This window comes from Marmota marmota, unplaced genomic scaffold, assembly GCF_001458135.2.
Source record: "Marmota marmota marmota unplaced genomic scaffold, marMar, whole genome shotgun sequence".
NCBI classification, from domain to species: Eukaryota; Metazoa; Chordata; class Mammalia; order Rodentia; family Sciuridae; genus Marmota; species Marmota marmota.
The window spans coordinates 40,549,003-40,575,317 of NW_025999977.1; the positions used below are offsets into that span (position 1 = coordinate 40,549,003).

The 26,315-nt window shown below is 51.6% G+C and overlaps 1 protein-coding gene across 1 annotated transcript in view; it reads right to left on the minus strand.

Annotated features, from left to right (window-relative positions):
* The window catches only part of Kcnk3 (potassium two pore domain channel subfamily K member 3), a 41,247-nt gene extending 15,168 nt beyond the window's left edge, over positions 1–26,079 (minus strand). The window contains exons 1-2 of the mRNA XM_015479418.1: positions 26,074–26,079; positions 20,103–20,292 (exon numbers count right to left, since the gene is read on the minus strand). Coding sequence (XP_015334904.1) covers positions 20,103–20,292; positions 26,074–26,079 — 196 coding nt within the window. The remainder of the gene's footprint in view (positions 1–20,102; positions 20,293–26,073) is intronic.
* Positions 26,080–26,315: the final 236 nt, after the last annotated feature.

Here is a 26,315-nt window from a genome sequence, read left to right on the forward strand (position 1 = left end):
CCAAGTGTACCCGCTGGAAAGTCAGTGAGACAAACATGACTTTGTTCCTTCTGAGCTTGTCTTAATTAATAAATAGAGCCAACATTTCCTAAGCACCTACCACTTTGTGCCAGGTGCTAGGCTAAGGGCTGAGACCGAATAGCTGGGACTGGCCTTTTGGGAACAGACACCAGCTGGCTGGCAGGTGGGAGAAGCCCCAAAGTGGAGATTTGCCCCCGGATGTGCTGAATCTATGTGGGAGCTGGAGGTGGGTGGCACTAGGTGAAGATGGGACTGGAAACCAGCACGGTGAAAACAGGTGCACAGATGTGCCAGCCTCTGTGGCTGGGAGCCTGGCATGCTCTGCTCCCAGCAGCCTCCAGAGATGGCCCTGGACATCATTTAGGGTCAATGTGAACACCTGGTTGGTGTGTCAAAGCCTCTGGGCCCTGGATGTAACTACAAATTGGATCAAGTTCAATGTCTGAGGCCATACTCTCTTTCCCCCTTCCTTCCGTGTTGTTTGTTTGGTTGGATTCACCATTTACTATTTGTACAAAATCCACTTGATTTTGGAACAGTTTTAGATTTACAGAATTATGGCCAAGACCTCCCTTCCGCGTTGGAACCTCAGCAGCTCTCCTGCACTGGCTACTGTGTGCGCCTCCCTCCCTCCATCACCTTCTCTTAGGAAGCCTTCCTCCTACTCTAGGTCCCTGAGCGTCCCCTTCTGCCAACTGCCCACACAGCATCCTTCTCCGCCACACACTTGGCCTTTCTTGGCGACGTTGGCCGACATAGCATCACAGCAAAGTCTCCATGAGCAACGATCCTTCTAGTCCAATCTGCATGTGCAGTGTGGGGGGCCAGCTGGCCCCTAGCATGGTGGGCGTTTCTCACCTCTGGACTTCCCCCCATGCCAGCTAAGTCTGGGGCTGCCAGTGAGAATACAGATGATGGGTGTAACGAGGAAGGGAAGTATGCAAAATACCCCCACACCCCACTACCATAACCCCCTCAGGGCAGGACCTGGTCTTACAGTCTTGGCACACTCCATTTGAGGATGGAGGATGCTATTCTGGCCAAAAACCTTTTCTTCTCAGCTTCATTCCTGTTCTCTGCCAGCTGATGGACCCAGTGGTTGGATGGCCAGTCCCTTCTGTCCAGAGAGCAGCCCCTGAAGCCTCTCTTTGGAGACCACCAGAAGGCTTCAGTATGGCCCTGAGTCAGAAAGCACAGGAGAAGAGAGAAAGCCGGAGGGCAGGTGCCAGGGCTCCAAGGAGGCTGTCGATGGGCACATGTGAGGTATGCCTGGCCCTGCCTACCTCTTTGGATTGGTCCTTCTTACTGCAATACATCAAGGGCGGGCATAGGTAGCCTCTTCCTTGTCCAAGCCACAGTGGACCAAAGACAGTGGACAAGTCACCCTGTACCTTGTCATCCTGGCCCAGATCACAGTGGATTGGACTAGCATGGGACACTTGACCCAAGAGAACCCAAACTGCTGGCTCGCCTGAGCCACTCAGGTTCTGTCACTCTGAGTCACAGTCACATGCAAGTCAGAGTTACAGAGGAAGGAAAGCCAGAGAGCGATCGAGCAAAGCAGAGACAGGAGTAATGCAGCCGGAGAGACTGGGAAGGAGAAGCCTGTGCTTCTGGCTGCTGACCTTTGACACTGGCTAAGTGGTGTTGTTTCCTTTTATAAGTCCTCTTATTTGTTCTGGTCCAAAGGGGCACTGTGCCCTGGCGAGGCCCCAGCCATGCCAGATGGAGGGCCCAGCTCTATGCTCTGCATCCCAGCAAACCCCACATGGTGAGCTGTGTAGCAGGAGGGCCCTGGTTGGGTTCTAGGAGACCCACATGGGCAGCACTCTACAGTGGTCAGGGGCATGGTGGCCCTGTGCAGCACACTGGCAGAGGTGATATCCATTCAATACTTGGGGACACGAAGTCTGGCAAGTCAATATCTCACTCACAGATGCAGCTCCAGAGCTGGGTCTGGGTCTCCTAATACCAGACCTGCTGCTTCTCCTACCACCCATACCACCTCCCTGGTCCCACCTCTTCCAGGTAGCTGGATGACCTTGGGGTAAGAAATGTAGTATGGAAAGTGCCTAAAACAAGATTTGGTATGTGGGGGCTCAAGAAGCAGGGGCTGTTATTACCATATCTGTATGGTTTTCCAGCATAGTGCTGAGCTGCCACTCATCACTCAGAAACTTTAGTTCCCCACAATCAGTTGTGGGGAGGGGGCCTGGTCCAGCACACAGGCTGTTCATCTGCAACCCAACCCACCCCAGCTTGGCCTGCTCCTTCCCAACGCCCCCAACACTCCAGCTCCTGCTGTTCCAAGAGCTTCCCACTCCATGCCAGCTTCTCTGAGCACTTGCTCACGGGCTTGCTGTTGCCCGGAGTTCCCTTCTGCTTCTCCTCTGCCCTCTGTGGACAGGTCTGGGTCTGCCTTGTCTGGCACACTTTTCCCTGTCCCCTAGCTGGGAGAAGGACACCTTCTGTGCTTGTCACTCTGCCTGGCCCTGGGTTGAACTTGGAGGTGGGTCTCTCTCCTGCTGGCCCGCCTTGCCCTGTGCCCATAGTGGAAGCCTTGCAGATGTGTGAAACTGGTCTTGATGGATGGCTCGGGTGAGGTGGGGAGGCCTTGGAGCATGGTGGCCCCATCTCCATCACCTGCTCTTCACTCTCCTTCCTGGTCATGGCTAGTGGCCCAGACAGCTCTGGCCTGGCAGGGAGTTTGGGAGCAGATGCCAGGAGATGTGAAGGAAGGCTTTTCTTAGGCTCAGCACCCTCCCCAGGGCTCAGGAGCTCAGATGGTGAAGGTTGGCATTGTGCCCAGGAGGAGAGGGACTCCAGGCAACAGGGACTTCAGACTTGAGGCAGCTGCTGGGACCTTGACTCCTTTGAGCAAGCCTGTAGACATGGGGTCCCACCTCCGACACACATGGGCAGCTGCATTCTCTCTCTCTCTTTCCCTCTCTCTCTCCTTCTCTCTCTTCCTGACACACATGCATGCACACATACTCCAACATCCTTCCCGCTTCTCCGAAGACTCCTGGCAGAGCTCAGTCTACCATCCAAGGCAGAAGGCAAGAACCTGCTGGGCTGTAGAGTACACAGCCCCAGGAAGCAGAAAAGCCTGTACTGCAATGAGGGAGTGAGGGCCCCTCACAGAACCTGGCCCCTGGGTCCCCACTCTTCCTGCAAGTTTTGGGCCCTGAGAGTTCTGGGTCCCTCTGCCCTCCTCCAGCCCAAGGGGATGCAGACTCTTCTCAGAGATTAAGATTCCATCACTGTCTGTGAAACCACGGTTCACTCAACCCTGGGCCCTGTTGGAAATGTTCTTTATGCAGAATCAAGTGACCAAGGTTTCAGCCATTCCTGGTCGGCATCTTTGGGGATGCTGCCCTTCATACAGAGACCGGGAGGCAGACACCCCTCCCCTTCCCAATGGCCTCTGACAGGCCACTTGCCTTCCCAGCTCTTCAGCCACACTGCTTCTCACCGGCCAAAGTCAGACAACAGGTGGGCCCAGCCAGGGTCAAACAGGAGAGTGACTTCCCGGCTCCTGTGGCCTATAGAGGCTGCCCATTTATGCATTGGTGTCCTTAGCTTGTGTTTTATGGTGCCAAGAGCTCCAAGCTCAGCAACCTCTCCAGAGACCCAGGCAGCCTCCCTGGGTCCCAGGCGGCCTCCCCAGGACCAGCCCTCTCTAGTCACTGCTTACAGTACTGTCTGCCTCCCCTCCTCCTCCCAGCCCCACCGGCAATGTAGAATCCAGGCAGGCTGGCTTTCTCTGCACTTGACTTTATTCAAATGATTAAATGCCTCTGTCACTGGTCCTCCTCCCCAATTCAAAACAATACTCGCTAACATTTACACAGCGCTTACTACGTGCCAGGCACCGCTCTGAGCAAGCTGATATATGCACCTCGTTTAATCCTCAAACAACCCTATTCAGTAGGGACTATTATTATCCCCATTTAAAGACGTAGGAACTGAGCCACAGAGAGGTCAAGTACTTGTTCAAGGTCACACAGTAAGCACATGGCAGAGCTGGGCTCTCCCCAGTACTGTCCCTGACTGTTTCTGTGTGAGTTTGGCCAGTAGGGAAATGCGAAGGCAGGTCTCTGGGTAGGTGGGGAGGGATGAATGAGAGCAGAGGAGCTCTCACAGATGGGGGAGTCACTCTTCCAGGGAAGAAGATGAGCCTGGGAGGGGTCTCGTGGGAGAGTGGGAGGCAGCCTGGTCTATGGGAGTTAATCATGTTCCCTATGCTTGCGCACGATTTCCGTTTGTGGTTCACTCTTGAGTGTTTTGACAAAGAGTGAGGCAAGTGTCACTATTGCTCATCTCTTTTTTTTTTTTAATTTTTTTATTGTTGGTTGTTCAAAACATTACATAGTTCTTGATATATCATATTTCACACTTTGATTCAAGTGGGTTATGAACTCCCATTTTTACCCCGTATACAAATTGCAGAATCACATCAGTTACACATCCATTGATTTACATATTGCCATACTAGTGTCTGTTGTGTTCTGCTGCCTTTCCTATCCTCTACTATCCCCCCTCCCCTCCCCTCCCCTCCCCTCTTCTCTCTCTACCCCCTCTACTGTCATTCATTTCTCCCCCTTGTATTATTTTCCCCTTTCCCCTCACTTCCTCTTGTATGAAATTTTGTATAACCCTGAGGCTGAGCTCCCACGGGAAGGTGACTCGGTCAAGGTCATGTAATGTCTGACATGGGACCTTCCCAGGGCCTTCTGCTGTGGGCCTACCTGCTGCCCCAGGCTGGGGCCCTGGTTTCTGCATAGCAGGAACCTTCTTTGAGCCATCCAGAGAGGGGCTGGTTAACTCTGGTCCTTAGGAGGGGACCCTGGGGAAAGGGGCCCATCTTGCCCTGCTCATTCCTGGTCCTAACTGGAACAGGCACCTGGGAAGGGCAGCCGGCCACGCACGTGCCACTGTTACTTTAAAAATAAACCGTGGAAGAATGAAGCTTAAAAATAACCCTGGGGATGTGTGAGGAACTAATTACTACTGCAGTCCCCTGTCAGGACTGCGGGGTGCAGCTGGGCGTCCATGGTATCTGGGTGTTGAGTCCCCTCTGCTTGTCTCTTCCAGTTGGGAGCCAGGTACCCAGCCCTGCCAGGGTAGCTGGTGGCAGATGGGGGTCTCACAACCCCAAGAGTCAGAGCCAGAGGCATCTCTTGGCATCCAGGGTGACATTCCTCATCTCAGAGACCAGGACATGAGGCAGGATAGACAGGATGTGACCAGGCAGGGCAGGGCAGGGTAGCATTGGGCCTGCAGAGAGCTCAGGTCCCCTAGCTCCTACCAGGTTTTTCTCTCTTGACCCCACATTGTTTCTGGGTGTCTTCCCACCACGACTTCCCACTGCAATTGCCTTGGCTCCAAAAGAAACTCTGAGGTCCTGAGCCCCCACCTACTCCAATGCTCTGCCTGCCACTTCTCAGCTATAACATTCTCTCAAGAAGGACTTTGAGGTCCTTGATCCATCTGGATGACTACAGAGGCCCTCTGGCTTCCCACTCCTGGCTGCCTCCAGACTCAGTGCTCAGGGCTGGGCTGGAGCTGGACCGAAGCTTGGCCAGACCCTCTTCTCCAGAGAGCAGGCAGGGAGCCTGGGTAACACTCCTGTCCTGCAGGCCCAGGTTCCCTCAAGGCTCTTGGAAGCTCATGCAGCCCCCATCTTTTGCAGAGATTATGGGAACATCCTGCAGCAGCAGGGAGGGCAGGACGTGGGGGCCCAGCTGAAGATGCAGCTGAAGGCAGGCGCACAGGGATCAAAGAAAAAAAGAGCTTTCCCAGAGGAGGGAGGCAGAGGCCAAGACTGCTGGGAGCTGACAGGAGTGATCAAAGGACAAGGAGGATGGGGAGATGGGGAGCTGCAGGCTGGCAGGATTGCAGGGGAGAGGGCTACTGGAGGAAGATCAGGGCTGCAAGTCAGACAGAGCTGGCCTGGGATTCCCGGCTGGGTGCCCTGAGCCCACAACCTGGCTGGCCTAGAACTTCATTTGCATAATGGATATAATGATAACTACGTCTGGGGCTCTGTGGGAGATCTGTGAGGCACATGTGGAAAGGCCAGCAAACAGAAGGAGCTGCCATGATGTTGGTTCTCTTGCCTGCCTCTCCTGGAACCTGGTCCCTCTGTTCCAACAAGAACAGAAGTCCCCTGTGCAGCCACCAGCAAGAACAGAGAACCCCTGTGCAGCCACCTCCTTCCTTGGCACCTGGAACAAGCTGTCAAATGCCACACTGTTTTCATGGCCAATGTCTCTGTTGACCAGCGTGTTGCCAAATCCACTGGCTGCTCCTCTATGATCATCTGATTTGACCTCCCAGCTGAAGCTGGCACAGTGGACTGTTCCCTCTCTTGGAACACTCCTCCTGGCCTCTGTTGCCAGGTACCTCCCTATCTCCTTCCTTGCTTGACCTCTCACTATGGGAAGAAGGGCTGGGCACTCTGCTCTACTGACACCTATCCCCTCTCCCCAGGAACCTTGTCTAGCACATAAATTTCACTACCAATTTTCTAATTCCTGAGTTTATGTATTTATTTTTTATGGCACTGGGGTGCTCTATCACTGAACTATATCCTCAGCTCTTTTTCTTTTTAATTTTGAGACAGCATCTTGCTAAATTGCCCGGGCTGGCCTCAAACTTGTGATCTTCCTGCCTTAGCCTCTTGAGTTGCTGGAATTATAGGATATGCCACCTTGCCAGGATAACCCCCCAAGTTTATATCTTAGCATTGTCTTTTGCCTTGAGCTGCAGACTTGTCTATCCAACTGCCTTTATGAGTTCATCAAGAGCATCTCAAAATCAACCTGAACATCTAAAACAGGAATTTTGAACCTCTTCACCAAAACTGTTACTCTCCAGGTTCCATTTTTCCATCTAGTAAATGCTTTTCCTCCACCTAGGTGCTCAGGTCAAAGATCCAGGACTATCCTTGATTATTCTCTTCCCCACACTCTCACAGATCTCTCCCCCCACTCCTCTCCCCGAACACATGCATCTTACCCATTAGTGGGTCCTGTCCACTCTGCTCAGAAAACAGCCTCAATTTGTCCACACTCTCCACCTCCCCACCACCTGTCCAAACTACCATTGTCCTCTCTTATGGGCTATGAACCGCAGTCTGGAAAACCCTGCTATCCCTCTTGTACTGTGTCCACCTGAGCATCTAGAGTGATCTTGTGAATTTAAGTTGAATCATGTCACAGTCCTCCCGATGGTGCTATGGTCTGAATGTGCTCTCCCAAGTTCCTAGGTTGAAACTAATCACCAGTGTGATGGTATCAGCAAGTGAGCCTTTGAGAGGTGGAGCCCTCATGAGTGGGACTAGTGTCCTTATAGAAGAGGTCCCAGGGGGCTGCCTTGACCCTTCCACCATGTGAGGATGCAGCTAGATGGTGCCATTTCTAAACAGGGAAGTGGACCCTCATCAGATACTGGAACTTGCCAGCAGCTTCGTTTAGCTTCCCAGCCTCTAGAACTAAGAGAAATTATTTTCCATTGTTTTAAGATACTCGGCTTATGGTGTTTGGTTATAGCACCTTGAACAGACTAAGCCAAGTGACTTCCACTGTGGTTAGAATAAAATCCATACCCAGGCCACAACCTCCTTGGCCCTGAGGATCCAGCCACCTCCTCTGCAGATCTTCACTCGCAGGCTGTAGCCATACTGCTCTTTCTGCTCCTGTTCCTCAAATTCCTCAACTGCAACTTCCCTGCAGACTTTTGCATTAGTTTTCCCCCCTGCCTGGAGGCTCCTCCCCATCTTTGCATTGCCAAGTGCCCTCTTTGGCAGGCGGCTTTTCCAGATCACTCTAGTGAGTGACCTCTAGTTGCCCATCTCTTCTCTCCTTCCTTCTCCACCATATCCCCTGGCTTTCCTGTCTCCTGGTGTGTCCTACCATTGACATTTGTTGTTTATCTGTTACAATATGGTTTTGTTTATGGACTTTCTACATTCCCTGAAATATAAGCATCAGGAGAACAGGGGCTACCATTTCCCCCCCGTAGAGTCCCTGGGGCCTAGGATGGTGCTTGACACATGGAAGATGCTTGAAATAATCAGGTGAAGGAGAAAACAACCATGCAGGTGACTGAGAGGGGTGGAGAGAGTCAGGGACTTTGTTAGGAACTGCTGTGGGGCTGGGGAAGCCACTCCCCATATCCTCACGTGTGTCTCCTTTCTCACCTGGAAGAGAGAAGAGCCTCCAGGAAGGGGGACAGTGCTCAAGGAATCCGAAGGACCCAGGATGACCATGCATGGCCACTTGAGGCCTTATTCTGCAGGAGTGGCCAGTGTCAGTCCCTCAAATGCTCACCATCCTAGTCTAAGAATATTCTGAGATAACAAACCACTGTCCTAATCCCTGGCCCTTCAGAGATCTGATAGGCCACTTGTCCAGGTGCGATGTTGAAGGCTGGTCTGTGAGCAGGATATCAGCTCCCAGGGCCCTGGAGCCTCGGAGTAGGCCCTGCATCTGTGCACATCCTGGGTTTGCTCAGTCTGAGAAGTTGCTGTCTGCAGCCTTGCTCCTGCTCCTCGCTCCAGAGTCAGCCGGCACTCAGCACCAGCACTCCCTCCGCACTCCAGCGCAGGGGCTAGTGAGGGAGCTGCCAGCCTGCAGCCCACCCTTCCCCATCCTTTCCCCTTCTGATGGGAGGTTCCTGCATTCCAGCACCCCAGGGGCTGGAGCAATGTCCTAGCTCTGCTGATAAGCAGGACCTTGGCCACAGTCAGAAATGCTCTCTTTCCAGAACAGCGTGACTTGGCGGTCATGTCCAGATCTCTGTTCTTGGGACTGGACACAGAGGAAGTCCCTCCAGGGTCCGGAAAATATGGTGTGAAGTCGGGACAAGAGCATAATTCATAATAGTGTGCTTCCTAGGAGGGAGTGGGAGGGAAGGTCAAGCTAGATCCAGTGGAGAACATCTGAACTAAGGGGCATCACCAGACCAACCCCTCACAGGCAAAGCCAAGTTCAGGTCTGACTTGCTCCAGGAACAGAGAAACAGTGGAGGGGACCAGGTCCCCCACTTTCCTTAGCTTAGCTACACTAAGTCAAATCCTCTTTCAGCTCCCAGAAAGAACTGGTAACCTGCCTCTATGGGTCTACTGGTCGACCCTGGGACAGCAGGAAAATGAGTGCTCAGATCTCTGGGGCACTGAGCCGGGTGCTCCAAGAGGAGGAGGGCTGCAAATGAGTTGAATTCTAGGTTCTCTCTCATTCTTTCTCTGGCCCCACCCTGAGGAGAAACAAGTACAAGAGGGGACCCTGCTCCAGAGCCCTGGGTCTCACTCTGTCTGACTCTCAGCGTGGAAAACCCATGGTTCTGAGCCATGAAGATGGGGTCATGCGGATCAGTCTAGTGCAAGCCATCTGACTTGTTCCTCGACAGGGGAGACTCTCCATGGGTTGAGAGCAGTTTGAGAGCCTCAGCCATGGTGGGGACACAGCTTGTCCTCAGGTTCTCCACTGAGTGCCCAGCGGGGAGGGCAAATGTGACCTGCTCCTGGAGCCACCCACTAACTCCTGCTGACTTTGCCACCTGGCTCACCCAGGAGCTTTGGCTTTGAATTAGTGAAGATTCTTCCTCAGCCACCCTTTGAATGTTTCTGAGATGCCAAGGAAATCCAGAAAGCACAGGTCTGTGGCTGGCAGGTGTCCCAGCCTCCCAAGGACAGAATGTTGGTCCTAACAAGCTCTCGTCTCCCCTGTACTTTCCACCTGGCTGCAGCTTCCCATCACCTGGGGAGTTTTAAACTTGACTTTCTTGGGTTTTTGCTCTAGCTCTAGTGAATGAACTCCTGGGGGCAGGGCCCTAATACCCATGGTTCTATTTGCTACTGTTCTGGTTGCTACAATCTTCCTACCAAGCATGATGGGGACATCTTACTTGTCGGTGACCCCCCATACTTCCCCCCATACTAGGGAGTATGTTAGTTGCTCAAGTCACTCCCAACAAGGCCCCCTAATGACCCCACTTAAGAACTGTCACTCAGGTTCCCACTTTGCTGGGGGGTGGGGATGGTATTAACAAATGTATTTCTAAGACACCTGCCCTTTTTGCCCTCTGTAGGCTGATGTGCATCTCTACAATGTCCCTATACCCACATCATGGAAGAGACCCCCAGCCTCTGCCCAGGGGTGAGAGCAATTGCATTCTGGGGAAAGGCTTAATTAGAAGGTTGGAAGTTCTGGATTTCAACTTGACCCCTGCCTCACATTTACTTGGTCTGGCTCATAGGAAGTGACTCTCTTCTTTCATGTCCAGTTCTCTATTGGCAAAGTAGGAATAAGGATGCCTATACCTTGGGGTTGACGGGGATTTAGGAGAGGTACTATATGACCAAATGCAGTGCATGTAGGTTATAGCCCTGTTCTGCCACTTGCCAGCAGCAGCAACCAAGTCCTGATCCCCCTAGCTTCAGTTCCCTATCTTTAAAATAGAGATTGGAGTATAGCCTCCCTCCTGGGGTGGCTGTGAGGGTTGGATGAGGTACTACATATAAAGATGGCAACCCAGAGTAACCACCCAATGAATGGCAGTCTTGGGTCATGACTGTGGAAACTGAGGCAGGCTCCATGAGCACTGGCTGCTTCACATCAGGTCTAAGAGTTGAATGGAACAGCCAGGAAGAGAGCCATCTTTTGCACTGATCAGAGGCTGGTCCCTGCCTGGAACTGCTTGTCCCTTGTTGTTGGCTCCAGGCCTCAGGGGGGATTTTTGCAGGGGCAAGAGCACTAGACCCTGTCCTGGAGGAGGGCCACCCCTGTCTGGGAGACTATTATTGCTCTCTCCAGGCTGCTCCACAGGACCTACAGTTCAGATCTCTGGAGAAACTGCCCCCTGATGGTCCTATGGCCGACAAGCTGGAATGTGACTCTCTGGATGTGTCTGAGATGGTCATTTCTGAATTGGAGCTGTGGTCAGGAGAGGCCCTGCACATTCCTGAAAGGGACAATGAGTCCACACCAGGCTTTGGAATCTGAAGCAGAAATCTAGCAAGGGATGCCTGGAGTCCAGAAGTGTAGACTTGGGAGATGTGCATCTCTACAATGGGAGAGGGTGTGTGGTAGAGGAAGGGGGTCTGAGACAGGAACCTGGAGTTGCCCTGCAGAAAATATCTACACTGTTTTGAGTGATAACGTCCTGCCTGCAGCTCAGTGTCACCATCCAAGTGCTCCTGCACACCATCGATAAGGCTGTTTGGTCTGAGCTCCAGAGGGACCTTTGACCTAGAAAAGGAAATGAGCAGGGGAAGGAGGGCAAGTGCTCCTTGAGGGCTGGTGCCAGCTGCTGGGTGATCAGGGTGAGGGGGAAAGCAAGCAATCAGGATTCAGGTCTCCATAATCCACTGGTTTAACTGGATTTGGGAGCAGCCACTTGTCAGGATCCAGGTGAGAGAACACAGGTTGTCTCTGTCACTTCTCATTTCCAGGGCTTATCAACTCTAGTCCAGTACCAGAGCCCAGACCCCTGCAGGGTCTGCTCCTGGCCACCTTTCCCTGGGCACACTTAAACCCCCCCAGCCTCTCTTGTGCTGTCCCCTTCTCTGAAACTTACACTGCTAATCGTCACCCACTGAGATCATCACCTGCTCACCATAGAGGCCTGACTCAAGCTCTACGTGCCCCCAAGAAACCTCCTCACACCTCTCTTTTGAGTTGTTTCACTTGGATTTAGCACATATACCAGTTGTGCTTTTCAAGATTCCACTAGACCCAAGGCTTCCCGGGAAAGGATTGGAGTCTCCATTGTCTATTATCTTGGGGACTAGCATAGTCCTTGGTGTACAGGCGACTGCAGGTGAACTCGATGATTTTTTGGTAGAGTGACCTGAAATGAAGGCAAAAGCCAGTTTTATTTGGAAGGTGACCCAGAGGGTCTGGGAGCCCCCTGAGTTCAACTCTGGGTGATCCAATTTCCCAGGATGCTCCTCTGAAGATCAAGAAATCAAGGCATCTCAGGGCTTGAAAGAAGCTTAAAAACTGATTATTGTAACCTTCAGTCCAATACACACGCAGTGTTATGGTCTTTATGATGTGTTGACTAGGCTGGGATAGAGCCCCTAGTTATTCAAACCCTCATCTAGGTATTGCTCTAAAGGCATTTTGTAGATGTGATTGAAGTCCACAATCAGTTGACTTCAGGTAAGGGGGCACAGGTTGGCTCTAGATTAGAATCCAGGGTAATCTCAACAGATTATCCTAGATAATCCACATAGGTCTGATTCAATCAGCTAAAAGACCAACTAAAGAAGAAGTTCTTCCCTGAAGAAGAACTCTTTCTGTGGACAGCAATGTCAGCCCTGGAGAGAGTCATGGCCTGCTCTTTTTGATGTCCTGCTTTGTGGAATTTGGACTTGCCTGGCCTGCTCTACCATCCTCAACACAGTTCCTCCCAGCACATCTCTTTAGGCCTATCTCCTACAGATTCTGCTTCTCTGGTTGAAGCCTGGCTGATACGGTGACCTCTGCAGCTTGTTCACCCAAGGAATGCTTATATGTTTCCTGTGATGGGGAGCTTACTACCTCTTGAAGCAGCACCATCCATCTTTGGCCAGCCTCAACTTTAACAACTTCTGTCTCAGATTGGACTGAACCAAGTCTTTCCATGAACCCTACCCACAGGTGTTGGTTAAACCCTGTGGGCACACCATATCCCTATTTTTTCATCTTAAAATATTCTTTTTCTTAAAACCATAGTCCACACCTCATGTTTTAATCCCAGAAGCCAGGCCTTCAGATTCTTTAGATCCTTGCTACTCAAAATGCGTGCCCTGTTAAGGGCACAAGAAGGGTAAGCTCACGTCTCCTTCAGTTAGTGACTTAGCCACTGTTGTCACTTTGTTACATTTTTTATAAAATGGGGGTTTAGTTTTATTTTGTATTTTACTTTTTCTTTTTAAAAATGCCAGTAAATATCTTCATTGAGCTAGGGGAGAGGCGGGCAGATACCTGGCCAGCTGCCCCATTTTTAAAATTCCTGCCCTTGGAGCCGACTCTTCTCTTTGGGCCCATTTTATTTTTGTTTATAGCCACCATGAATGGGACATGTTCCATCTTGTGTTGCTTTCCCACTTCAAGGTGCCATTTGGAGGGGAGAGGATCTGCTTCCTGCTGTGACAAGACTCTGGAATTCTGACTCTATTGCTTTATGATTTGATAAATGTGTGGTATCAAAAAGCTTGACATGTAGGATGATAATACATGGCTGTTTATGTTTTGGGAATATTTGCATCAATTACAATTAATTAATAAAACTATGTTTTAAGCACCCCCCCCCCAAAAAAAAAGCGTGCTTTGGATCTATATAAATGGTGCTTGAGAACTTGGTAGACATGCAGAACCTCTTGCCTGGTCCCAGATCTATGGATTCAAAATTTGCATTTAAACAAGATCAACGGGTCACTCTCTCTGGATGACCCTTTGAGATGCATTAACTTAGGGAATTCCACTTGCTGAGCCCCAACTCCATATGGAAGAAAAGACTGAGGCCTGAGGCTCACCAGGGAGGTGTCTGCTCCTCCTGTGATCACAGGGGCACAGGGTGGAGGGCAGTTTGTCTAAGGCCACTCAGAGAGACAGAAAGAACCCAGCGTCTAGCACCAAGGCCAGGTTCCTGTCTCCCATTTGTGGCAACTATGAACTCCCTCATTAAGGAGGTTTTGCTGGGTCACTGGAGGATGTAGGATGGGGAAATAAGGTTGGTAAGGGAGGGACCAGCCTTTACGAAGGGCGAGATGGGAGGTGTGCCCCAGCTGGGCAGGGATCCCAGACACAGAGAGGCCCGTGGGCCAGGACACCTCTTTTGTTGTAGGCAGCTGCTGAGGCAGCTCTAGTCAATGAGCAAGTGAAGCTACTGCCTTAGCCAGGGGCTGGGTGACTCCAGGCAAGGGGCAGGTCTCTGGGAGCCCTCTGGGAGCCTGGGTCTGGGCAGTTTCTGGACAACACAGGAGGGTGCACAGACCGGGAGGCAGCAGCTGGCACTCGACTGCTCTCTGCACTGCCAGACAGGCATTTGTCATGTGGCTCTCTGAGGACTAGAGGCTATTGGAAGGGTCAGGGAACAGACTCCAAGCCTGGCTCTGATGATAATTGTAAGTGTGGCCCTCAGCATGCCCCTTCTCCAGGCTGGTCTACACTGAGAGTTCTGAAGCTAAAATTCTGCTATGTCTTTGGGCTAAATGCTCTATGAATAGTGCAAGTGCCTCTGCTAAACCCTGGTTCCCATCCTTCATCGCTGGCTACATCCATGTAGAAGGAATCACAGAGGCTTCCTGGAGAGTGGGGGGGAACAACTCCATGAAAAGTTGCTCCCTCCAGGCCGGAGCCCACTTCCCTGTGCTCTCATTTGATATCTGCTGGGTTCTGGGCAAATTTCCAAACTTCTCTGAGCAGGGCAGGGTGGGAACCCTGGCGATGAGGAGCTCCAGGCAGCACCTGGCCTGTTGCAGGCACGTGTCAGTTCCCTGTGGCCAAGGTGGGGGTGGAGGGTGGGTGAGCGTGCTCGGCCCAGGTCTCTGCTGAAGTTTGCCTAGACGGACAAGGGGCTCCGTTAGAGCTTGGTTTTTTCCCTTGCTGCTGGCTGACGACAGGGAAATCATTTTTACATTTGTTTTAATTACAAAATCAACTCAGAGATTCACCGTTTGTGCTGCCAGCTGAAAGCTGTTTATAGTGGTGATTTGCACTACATTCATCTGTGCTTGTTTATGTTTTCTTTGAAAATACTTATTGTGTTTGTCCTGTCCCCACTGCGGACAGGCGTGTGTCTTCTATTTTTGTTCTATTCTTAACCCCACTATCTCCATGCCTCCGGGCTTCCACCATGATGTGTGAGGACTGGACACGCAGGCAGGAGGCATGGCAGGGCCAGAAGGCCAAATACACCCACTTTGTAGATAAGGAAACTGAGGGTTAGAGAGGACCAGCAACTGAGCTATGTGGGATTAGAACTTTTGCCTCCTTGCTCCAATCCAGGGTAGGTTCTCTTACTCCAAGGAACCTCTCTCTCCCTAACTAGTTTTCTTCAGGGTCTATTTGCTGGGAGTGGGAGGAGCTGCCCCTGAGCCTGGACATCAGGCATGGGAGAGGAACTGGGAAACTTAGGGTGGGGGAGTGGGATGGGGAGTATAAGCGAAAGAGATGTGGCAGCTTCCTGGTCCTCAACTCCAGTATCCCTACCTCTTAGAAAGGAGCAGAGGTAGCTTCCACCATGGTGACCCTGAGAAGATAGAGCAGTTCCCTCCAAGGGGAAGTAATAAAGCATGAACAATAATATTAATATAATAATAAATGCAGATACCATTTATTAAGTGCCCATTATGTACCAGATACTTTCTTTGCATGGTGCCATTTAATCCAGGGAGGCAGATGTTCTTATTTCCATTTTATCACTGACAAAACAAACTCCAAGAAACTAAATAACTTGTCCAAGGCAGGGTGGGGGTGAGGAGTAGGTTGAGAGGACACCAGGGACACTGGCTTCCAGGTTCGTGCCCACGTTCCTACACCACCCTGCAGAAAGGCGTATGGGGTAAAGCAGAGTGGCTGGCCCTCAGGCATGGAGGATGGAAGTGCTGAGTGGGTACTGAGACTACGCCAGCTGGGTTGCCCCTCTGTCCCCTGGACGGTCCAGAGAGGAATAGTGGGGGCTGAGGCCTCGGTGCTGAGAGAGATGAGGGTATCAGGGGAGTCGTGGTGCTGAGAGTTCCACTCTGGGCACCCAAAGGCCTGCGTTCTAACCAGGACTGTGCCCTCATTTGCTGGTGACTATGCTGAGTATTTGGATGAAGGCTAATCTCTCTCTCTTTTATTAAAGGGTTCTAGGATTTGGAGAATGGAAGGTCACTTCTGGACTTTCCTCCTTTTGAAAGGTGTAAAAATTTCACATTCCCTGATGATCCACTTGTTTGAACTCTCAGACTCAGGATGCCCTGGACCTGTGGCAAGCATGGAGTCTGTGCTCACCTGGGAACAGGCTGGAAGCTGAGGGAGGGGCAGGACAGAGCTCCCGTCCAGCTCCAACCAGTGATGGATCACCTGGTCTCTTGTTGCCTTAGAGCCCCAAGGATTCCTGGTCTTGCAGTGGGAGAACAGGCACCTGTGAGCCTGTGGAAGACTCAGGGAGGGCCTGGTGCTGGGCACAGCTCTGGCACATGGTCTGGTTTGGTCAGGGGCCAGGCTGCAGGGGAGCAGCAGACTGGCTATACGATGCTAGAGCAAGAGGATCCCTCCTTCTGGGTGCTTTGCCAGGGAATGGTCCAGCTTTGGCTCCTCAGCACCTGGAGACACAAGGGTCTGGCTGGATTCTTGAGGTGGAACAAGAACTAGTGAAAAATCCAGGGCATGAGAGTCAGAGAGGCCCATTGAGTCTGGGTAGGTGCCTCATTTCCAGCCTGAAGGCTGTGGGAAACTCATTTCTATGCAGAGCCCGTGGTTCCTCAGCTGCCCATCTTGGAAGGTTGGTGAGAATTAAATGAACGGATACAAATTAAGTGTCCGGAAGAGCCTGCCAAAGAGTCAATAATAAATGGAGGCTGCCATTATTATTGTTGTGCTGTTGCTGTTAATAAAATAACAGGGCTGGGGCTAGAGCTCAGTAGTGGAGGGTTTAACCTAGCATACGTGAAGCCCTGGGTTCCATGCCTAGTACTCCAAAAATAGATAAATAAGCAAAGAAACAGATAAAGAAGCATCCTGAAAAAGTGGAAGGGGCAGGGGTCTGGGAATCAGATTTTGCCCTTGCCCCCCCCCCACTACTCTGTGTCTCTTTTCACCCCTCTGATTCCTATCTGTAAGAAGAGGGGGTGGTACCAGCTGATCCCCAGACCCCTTCCTGCTCTGACAGCCCCTGGCTATGAATAGACCAAGCTGGGGCACTGGAGGAGTTTGATGACTCAACAGCTAGGGAGGGTAAGGTTTCCCAAGGAAAGAGTTTCCATTTGTGTTTGGTGAACTTGGAGAACAACAAAGGAAGGGTTTCCTGGCTGGGAGGCCAGGGATGAGGGAGCAGGAGGAACCCTCGAAGCCAGTGGAGACTGTGACTAACCAGGTGAATGACTAAGTCCGGCCAGGCTGACCTTCAACCAATCAGGGATGCCTATGAGCACCCTGCAAGCTGGCATCACCCAGCACACTGTGGCTCTGCCAGGCCCAGCTGAATCTGGGCTTCACAGCATATGGAGGCAAAGGAAGCAGCCAAGAGGCCAGCAGGGAAAGAGCACCGGGCTGGAGTCAGAAGACCCAGCTTCCGGCTCTGACTCTGCTGCTCACCAGCTGGGTGGCTCCAGGGGGTTCTCTTCTCTGACCTGACCTCCCCCCAGCTTCATCTGTACAAGGGAGATAACAGTATCTGCCCTGGTAACTTCACCAAGTGGTGAAGGCTGAGAACCAATCATGAGATGAAAACACTGTGATCACTAAGATACCAGATTAATGGTAGTTTCTGTCATTATTCCATTCCTATGGGACTCCCCATGAGAGGTTCCCAAAACAGGTGTACAGGGGCTGTTGCCCTTGGGTTTTGGGTAAGGGTCACTTTAATAGCAATCCAACACAAGGCCCATCACTGCCCACCCAGGTAGGGTTTGCTTACAGCAGAATCCCTGCAGGCAGTTTCCTGCTAGGTGGCATAGTCACAGTGGGAGATGACAAAAAACCTGAGATGGTTAGGCAGGGCAAGGAGTACCAGTCTGGGGACCCCCAGAACTGGGATGATGGTCTGATGCTGTCTTTCTTCTTGCTCAGCACTGTATAAATAAATAATCGCCGGAACTGCGCTCTGCTTCTAGCCCCAGCTTTTAAGCCTGTCTCTAGGTGAGGACCACAAGCACTTTGGGAAAAAATGGCAAGAATGGAGGAGAAGGGCGGTGCCCTTTCTTTTCTGCATACCTTAGACCCATCAATAACATTTCCTGAGTGCTCACAGCTGCTGGGTACCGAGCTGGAACTGGGAGTACAGCAGTGGGACCTACAAGGCTCTGCTCACATGGAGATTAATTATAGTGTGGTTAAAGAGACAAACGCACCTTCTAAAATGTGAATAACCATTCAAATGAGCCTGCACTTGATCTCTCAGGTGGTCTTGATAATAAATCCTGTGGTCGTCCACAGCAATGCCTGGGAGGCTTTGCAGAGCAGGTAGGATTTGAGCTGGACCTAGATGGTTAGCTTGGACAAGATAAAGAGAAGACCTAGAAAAGGCGCACGCTTAACGCATCCTCAGGGGATAGTCTGGCTGTAGCAGAGAGCAATCATGTAAGTAAGAAATGAGAAATAAAGTCAGATAGAGAGGTTGGAGCCAGGTATAAAGGTCCTTAAAAGTGGATATAAGGGGAATGAACTAGATCCTGTGGGCAGTGGGGAATCATGAGGGTGTTTGAGGAGGGAATAGGTACAGTGGGACTGTTTGGGGAGATTTTTTTTTTCTGGCAGTCCTGTCCAGGTAAGGGTGAATTATTGGGGAGGTCACTATGGAGCTGGGGACCATGGTCTAAGAAAGAAAGTGGGGCAGCAAGCAAGCACTTAGTGTGGGAAAGACAGAGGGAAAACCTGAGTCCGCTGTTAGTCTGATTCTCCAGACTGCTGAACAGCTATTGGAACTCTGGCAGGTGGCAGTGGGTGTGAGAGGACGGACTGCAGACCAAACCTGGTCTGGTCCTTCTCATGCTCCTCTTTGGGCAGGTCTTTGGTCTCCAGAGAGCTGCAAGCCTTGGAACAGAGTCCTGCAGTGGATAGAAAGTGCCCAGTTCTACCTTTTACCCCTTTTACCCCACGACTCCCCTTGACTCCTGTTGACTCCCAGGAAAACACTGCCATCTTGTCAGAGGCCATGCCAAATGGCCATGAGCCCCTGGGAATTCAGCCAAGGCAAGGAGGGGGGTCATGGAGAGAAAAAAGATTGGAGAAAGATGGAGGAAACAGTTCCTGGAGGCATCCCAGTTGGCTTGAGGGGAAGGTGGGTTTCCAACTTAGAATCTAACTACAACAGGGCTGGGAAGAGCCCTTGAGATCATTTTGGCCAGACTCTCCATATCTGGACATTAGCCTGAGTCCCAAGCAGGGAAAGGTACTTGCCCAAGGTCATACAACCTGTAAGTGATGGAGCTGGGATGGACTTGTAGGGTCTCAGGAAAGGGTAAAGTGTTTAATTCTGTCTGGACCTTTGAGTAGCACCATCAAGGGCCTGGCTGGAGACTCCTTTCCTGAACATCCATTTGTGTGCTATGCTGTGTGTGTTGTGTGTGCACACACGTGTGTGCAACCTTGTCCTGTGTGTGCCCTGTGTATATCTGTGTCTATGCTGTCAGAGGATCTGGTGTGCATGTGGCCTCCTACACAGTGATCCGCACTGGCTTAGTAAAGAGAACTGGAGCCATTCCTGTGAGGTAACTGTTTTGCTGGGACAGTGGGGAGAGCAAGGCTGGCAGGTCTGGATCTGGCTTCCAGCACCAGCTCTGCTGCCCTAAGAAAATCACATGCACTGGTTGGTGGTGCCCAAACTCCTGGAGTTGGACACACACACACACACACACACACACACACACAACAAGCAGCACTCACAGCCGCAGTTACAGGATGTTCCTGGCACCCAGAGTGGTCGCGAGTGCCGCGGAGTGTCGCCTACCGGCATCTGCACGCCGCCCTGGAGCCCAGCAGGTGTAGACACTCGGGCGTGGAAGCCCATCCGCAGGGACACAGAGGAGTCGCGCGCTCCTGCTGTTCACACTGGGCGCCCTGCCCCAGGGCCTAGCCCGGCCACACCCCTCCTCCTGAGCCTCTGCCAGTCGTTCCTGCCCCTCTCACACACTTCAAATCCCCGGGGGTCCTCGCGTAGCCCGGCGGGGCCAAGTTAGGGCTGGCCTGGCCAGAGATTCGGGTCCTGAGCCAGAAATCAACGCTTTCTCCGAGTGCGGTCCCCACAGAGCAGACTCGCCGGGCTGAACTCGGGTGCTGGGAGCGCGCGGTTTGGCGCCCAGCCCCTCTCGCCAGAACCCCCCAGCCGCAGCAGGCTCCCGACAGCCCCGGGTCCCCGCCCGCCGCGCGCAGAGTAGTTACCGATGGTGGTGATGACGGTGATGGCGAAGTAGAAGGAGCCGGCGAAGCGCCACTGCACGCCGGCCTTGTGAGGCTTGAGGCGCAGCACGACGCGCTCGAGCTCCTCGTAGCCGCCGTCGCTGAGGTTNGGGGGGGCGGAGAGGGGAAGAGGGAGAGAGCGAGCGCGCCGGCCCCAGAGCCAGCGAAAAAACTAGACCGGGAAACACAGATAACTACAGAGAGAGGGGGAGACGCAGGGAAGGGGTGTGTGTGACCGAGGAGGCAAAACCAGAGGTAGACACGCAGACCCAGAAAAAGAAGAGGCAGGTAGGAGAATACGCGGGCGAAGGATAGAAACAAAGCCACAGACTTGAGACTGAGATACCTGGAGAGCTGGAGAGATAAGCAGATGCCACAGAAAGACAGCAAAGCAAGGAAGGGGAAAAGACAGGAGAGCCCCTCCCCCACTGCCCACCCAGATCATAGCATGTTGTCACTGGAAGGGACCTTAGGCTTTGCTGTCTTGCCCCTTATATGGGCAAGGAAACTGAGGCACAGAGGGGTGAGGTACGATTCAGGGCACTCGGTGTGTTGGCCACAGCACTGGGACTCAGCTAAGCTTTCCCTTCCCACAGGCCACACTCCCTCCCCTGCTTGGGGCTCAGGCTGTCTCAGAAACAAGCAGGGCCCAACTAGGGACCTGGGTACACATGAGCCCACACCCAAGGGAGAGCTGCTCTCCGGAAATGGGTCCCTCCCAGCTCTGTGCAGCCTCCAGAACTGGGTGAGGAAACAGGCTAGTAGCTCAGCCCAGTTCTGCTCCTTAGGAGCTTTCAGGCTGTCATGTCATCCATGCTTTTGCCCTGCGCCAGTGTGCCAGGCAGGGTTCTGGGCTGCCAGAGATAGCTTCACTGCCACCTTGGGGCATCCCAGCAGGACAGGGATTTGGGGCCCAGATCAGGTGGCTCCGGACTGGAAGGACTGGAGCAGTTTCCCTGTACCTCAGTATCTTCATTTGTCAACACTGTGACTGTTGTGGTGAAGAGAGACAGGCAGGGGACCTCAGGCGAGGTGTCGCTGCCTCTCTCGGAGCCTTCTGTCTTTATCTCTTCCGTGAGGTGTCATAGCAGATGAGCCCACAGTCCTTGCTCAGCTCCTACAGCTCTGGATGGGCTGAGTGAGCAGAATGATTGGAATGCAAATCCCAGTGCCAAGGAGGGTCAAAAAGTCCTTCATGGGACCCTGGCATAGGCCACACAGACATGGAAGAGGCCCAAGGCCCCTTACTGAGGACAGGCTCGGAAGGCAACCAGCCAGAAGCGAGGCACCATCTGCCACATCCTGGGCCAGCCTGTCACTGCCAGCTACCACATTCCTTCTCCAATGGCACCCAGAAGTGCCACTAACCATTCATTCCACAACCATTCATACCACAAGTATTCATCAAGCATCTGCTATGTGTTTGGCTAGGTGTGCTATATTTGTTATCTCTAGTCCCCACCTTAGTCCTGAAAGGCAGGTCTACTTATACTTATGACCATTTTAAAGATGGAGAAACTGAGGCTAAAAGCAATGCAGACAATAACCAAAGGTCACTCAACTCCTCAACTTCCCAGCTTCCCAAGGGTTGGGTACAAGGTAGGCTCTATGCACTTATGATATATTGGGTTTTGGTCATATTCACTCTAGAGACCAGTCCCCCCAAAGTCTATCTTCCTATGTAAGGGATTTGCTCGACCTGCTTGTCAGAATGAGAATGCAGTGTGTCCAGGGTTTGCTTGTTTCTGGCTGCCAAGCCCGATTGCTGTACAGATGAAAGGTGATAATATGAGTGAAAGAGCTTTGGAAAAAAGAAAAAGCTGTTTGGGGGGCAGGGCATTCATTATTAATTATGATAAAGCTCGTTCTTACAGCATTTTGGAACCAGAAAGACCTTTAGAAATAATCTAGTTCAGCCTTCTCATGTTACAGATGAGGAAACTGAGACCCAGGGATGGGGTTGCTGAAAGTTGCACAGTGAGGGAGTGGGCAGAAACGAGGCTCATGCTCCCTGGCATGCAGCACCCATTATGGATGGGACCAGGGGACCTGTTAGTGGGGAGCACTTAAGACATCCCAGGAGGGTGGCCTGGATCCCCTCCTTCCCTCTTCTCCACCATCCTGTCTCTTATGGAATGGGAACCAGAGTGGAGGAGCCATCCTGGCACAGTTTAGGTTTCTGAGTGGCCCCTGGGACTTTTGCATGGAACGTTTGCATGCTCTCTTGACTTGGGTTGGCTTGTGCTCAGAACATAGCAGCCTATCTTACTTCCTTCCATGCAGGACTCCCTGGGTCTGCCCATACTTGCCCAAGGTCAGCCTGTCTCTGCCTCCTGTTTGCTGTGGCATTTGGGGTCCATCAGTCATCTTCCTGTGCCTTAGTTTGCACATCCTTAAATTAAGGGGTGGTTAGACCAGGAAATGTGCACCTTTCTTTCATTTAGAACATCCGAGGACCCTCCTGGGTTGCTTACATCTGTTTTCCCAGTTCTCTCAAGAATTAGGCCAAGAAGAGGAATAGCCACTGCTTTGAAGACTGACAGAGTTAAGATCAATAGTCTAGAATTTGTCATTAGTTGCTGTATTTGATTATACACTAAACATTATACATGATTACTTTCCAACTTCATCTTTTACTCCATTTCTCTGTTAGGTTCTAAACACATCTGAGTACTTTCATGCTTCACGTGACTCAAGTGGCTCTCATAAACTGGGATACTGGTAACTCCTTGCCTCTCCCATTTGACTGTCAACCTCTTATTCAGGCTTTAAGACCCAAGTCAGAGGCCATTCTCTCCGTGAAGAATTCCCTGGTTGCCTCCTATCGGAGCCACCAGTTCTTTTGTTCTTCCACAGACTCATGGGTAAGCTTCAATTCAGCCTTTCCTCTGCCTAGTAGATTAGCTGGCTCTTTAGTTGTTCTCTTCCCATCGGCTCAGTGTTTTTTCCAGGTAGCGACCCTACTTACTCTCTTGCTACTCTTCCCACAGTGCTTTGCATATCAGAGCTGCCCTATATGTTTCCTTGGTACTTAAGTGAAGGTTTGAAGAATCCTGAACTGCTGGGTTCAAAACCAGCAGCATCAGTGGGAGAGGGATGCAGAGGGCTGAGTCTCAGGCAGAAAAGCTCAGCAATCTGCTTCTGTGACTACAGACAGATACTTCTAAAGCTGGAGCAAGCCCTGTCAGAGAGAAGGAAGGTACAGGCAGATATCAGTGTCCCAAAGCCCAAAGAAGCATGTCACACAAAGGAGAGGGTCTTGAACTGGGAGTTCAGAGGCCTGGAATTCAGTGCCAGTGCTGCTGGAGGCATTGGGAGGGCCATATGGCCCATCTGTGCCTCAGTTTCCTTTCCTCTGAGAGAAAAGTGTTGACTATGTCAGAAGGTCCCTTCTCACTCTGATGACCTGGAATACTAATGAGAGCCCTACTCATTCTACAATGGCTGAGAATGTGGCCTGAAGAATGGCAGGTAGAAGAGTGCACAGAGATCCCTCTATTCATTGCTTCTCAGTCCTGCTTTATGGGCAGTTTTGTTGGAGACTGGGGCAGTACCAGTGAGTGAGGGAGTAGAGTTAGACAGGCTAGATTCAAATTTCAGCCCCATCAGTTATGAGCTGGACCAGAGCCTCATGTGAAATTCTGGTCCATCCTATGTCTAGACCAGGTATAAGCTCCTGCAGGGCAGGGACAGGCCTTACTCCTGTCTGCACCCCTTATCCATTAGCCAGAGCCGAGAAGGGCTCTGCAAGCTCTCCTCTATCTGTTCCTGTCAGCTTGGCTGACATAGGCGGGTTGGTAGGGCCTGGGGCTCATGGTTCACTCCAGCAGCATCAGTAAGGGACAGGCCACAAAAGGAGGGGCAGGACCCAGGAGCTGCAGCAGAAAGACAGGGAATGACCAACACAGACCACGAATCCAGGAGCCCCAGCTTCAGGCTTCACTTTGGTGAGATTTAGGGTGCTCTGGATGTGATCGAGATGTTTCTTAGTGTATCTCTGCAGGGAGAGAAGTTGGGGATTAGCCTGGCTTTACGGAGCATAACCCGGTCCCATTGCACCCAGCTTGCGTTTGTCAAGAGACACTGTTTGTTTAACATCTCAAGCCCAAATCAAACACAAAAGGCAACTGTTAGCAAAGCAAGCCTCTGTGGGCTGCTGAGAGACAGCACTGCTGGGAAGCTGGACACCTGGCCCTCTTAGTCCTGCCCCAGTTGAGCTGTGTTACCTGGGGAAAGGGCTGTCCTTTTATGGACCAAAATGAAAGCTCAGACTCAGAGATGAATGAGGCTAGCCCCAGCCCTGGGTTGGGCTTGGCTCTCGTAATGAGGAGAGAGGAACAACTGATCTTGGTGAAGTTGCTGTGGGGTCAGGCCTGCTCCTACCCGTCACTAATATAAAGCCGAGTCTTTACCCCAAAGCTGCATGTCCTGCATCTGATGGAGCCCTTCTCCTAGACAGGGCCTCCTAAGTGCCTCCTTCTCTCTGACAATGAGTACTGGCCTGTGATGAGCACAGTGGTCACTGTATATTTGCCCACTGCATGTCCCTAAGTCCTATTGAGTTGTCCTCTGCATGGCTGTCTTGGTTTACATTCTCCCCAGCAATGTGTGAGATTATCCACTTCATCCTTCTCAAAACTTTTATTTTTCAGTTTTTCTGGTTTTGTCATTTATATGCTTCCCTACTTTCTACTCATTCCCTTCATTTTCTCCCTTTTCCTTCCTTCAAAACCTCCTCCTCCTCCCCACACTTGGAGCAGGGACACAGGACAGACAAAGATATTACTGGGGTCTTAGGCAGCAGTGGTGACAGAGTGTGACCTGCAGAAAACCAGCTGCTATTCTCCAGCCTGGTGCATACATGTGTACACATGCATGTGTGAGCGAGTGTGCAAGAGGCTATGAGCCTTGGGCCTTTTTTATTTTTGGTACTGGGGAGTGAACCAGAAGAACTTTACCACTGAACTACATCCTCAGCCCTTTTTATTTTTTACTTCAAGATACAGTCTCACTAAGTTGCTTAGACTTTCCCTAAGTTGCTGAGGCTGGCCTCGAACTTATGAACCTATTGTTTCAGCCTTCTGAATCATTGGAATTACAGGTGTGTGCCACTGCACCCAGCCAGTCCTGGTCTCCTTCCCCTACTATTTCTCCCAAGTCTTCATGTTTCCCCTCCACTCACCCTCTTTTCTACATTTGCCAAGTTTCATAGAATAATTAAAGCTAGAGAAAACCTTAGGCCCCCCAGTGCCCATGGGGAAACTGAGGCCTGTCCAGGGGAGTGAACACCTCCAGGCCTTGCAGCATATGGGCTGGAGCTGGCGTTCATGCCCAGCTCTCCTGACTTCTCAATCAGAACTACAAGGTAAGCTCCCTAAACTCACCTTCTCATTGTAAGAATCATGTCCCTTAAGACTGTCCTCTGCAGAAATTCTGGAGTGGCTATAGCCTGTCTTTCCTGACAAACATGTGCTGCTAAAGAAAAAAAGAGAACCTGGAGATATAGTCAACAGCCTCACAAATCTTGAAATCCTTCTTTGCAGGTTTATGGCTTCTGAGAAGCAAGCAGAGGCAGCCTGTTCTTAGCACCAAACACAATAATTATAATAGCACTTGCAATGATTAATCAGCCAGGGAGTATTGCGTGGTGCCTAAGTGTACATGACAGCGTGTGTGCGTGTGTTTGTTTCTTGGGGTAGGGAAGAGGGCAAGAGAGGCAACTCTGCTCCCAGGGAACAGGCTTTAGGTGTCCTTCCCTCCGGAGGGGCTTGGGCGGCCACCATGGCACTCTTCAGCAGTGTCATTTCTGTCTAGGGCTGCAATTGTTTCTGCCAAGGGAGGAATCCTGAGTTCTGTGGCTCCAGCTGCTGGGCTCCAGACCATGCTGAGAGAAAGAAATTGACGAACAGGAGCAGGATCCAGGCCTGTCAACCAAATTAATGAGGGGCCTTACCAGCATGATGAACGTGGCATGGTGAGAGAACTTGGAATGTTCAGCCTGGAGAAAAGATGCGGGGGACATGTGAGCTGCCACATGAGGAGGGATTAGTTTTGCTCTTTGTGGTCGACAAGGAGCCAGTGATCTGTGGGGGTGATGTAACCAGCCAAGAGCTTTCAACAGAAGATGGAACATCTCCATGCCCATGAAGAGAAATGAACTGCCCAGGATGGTAATGAGCTCCTGGTTAAGATGGA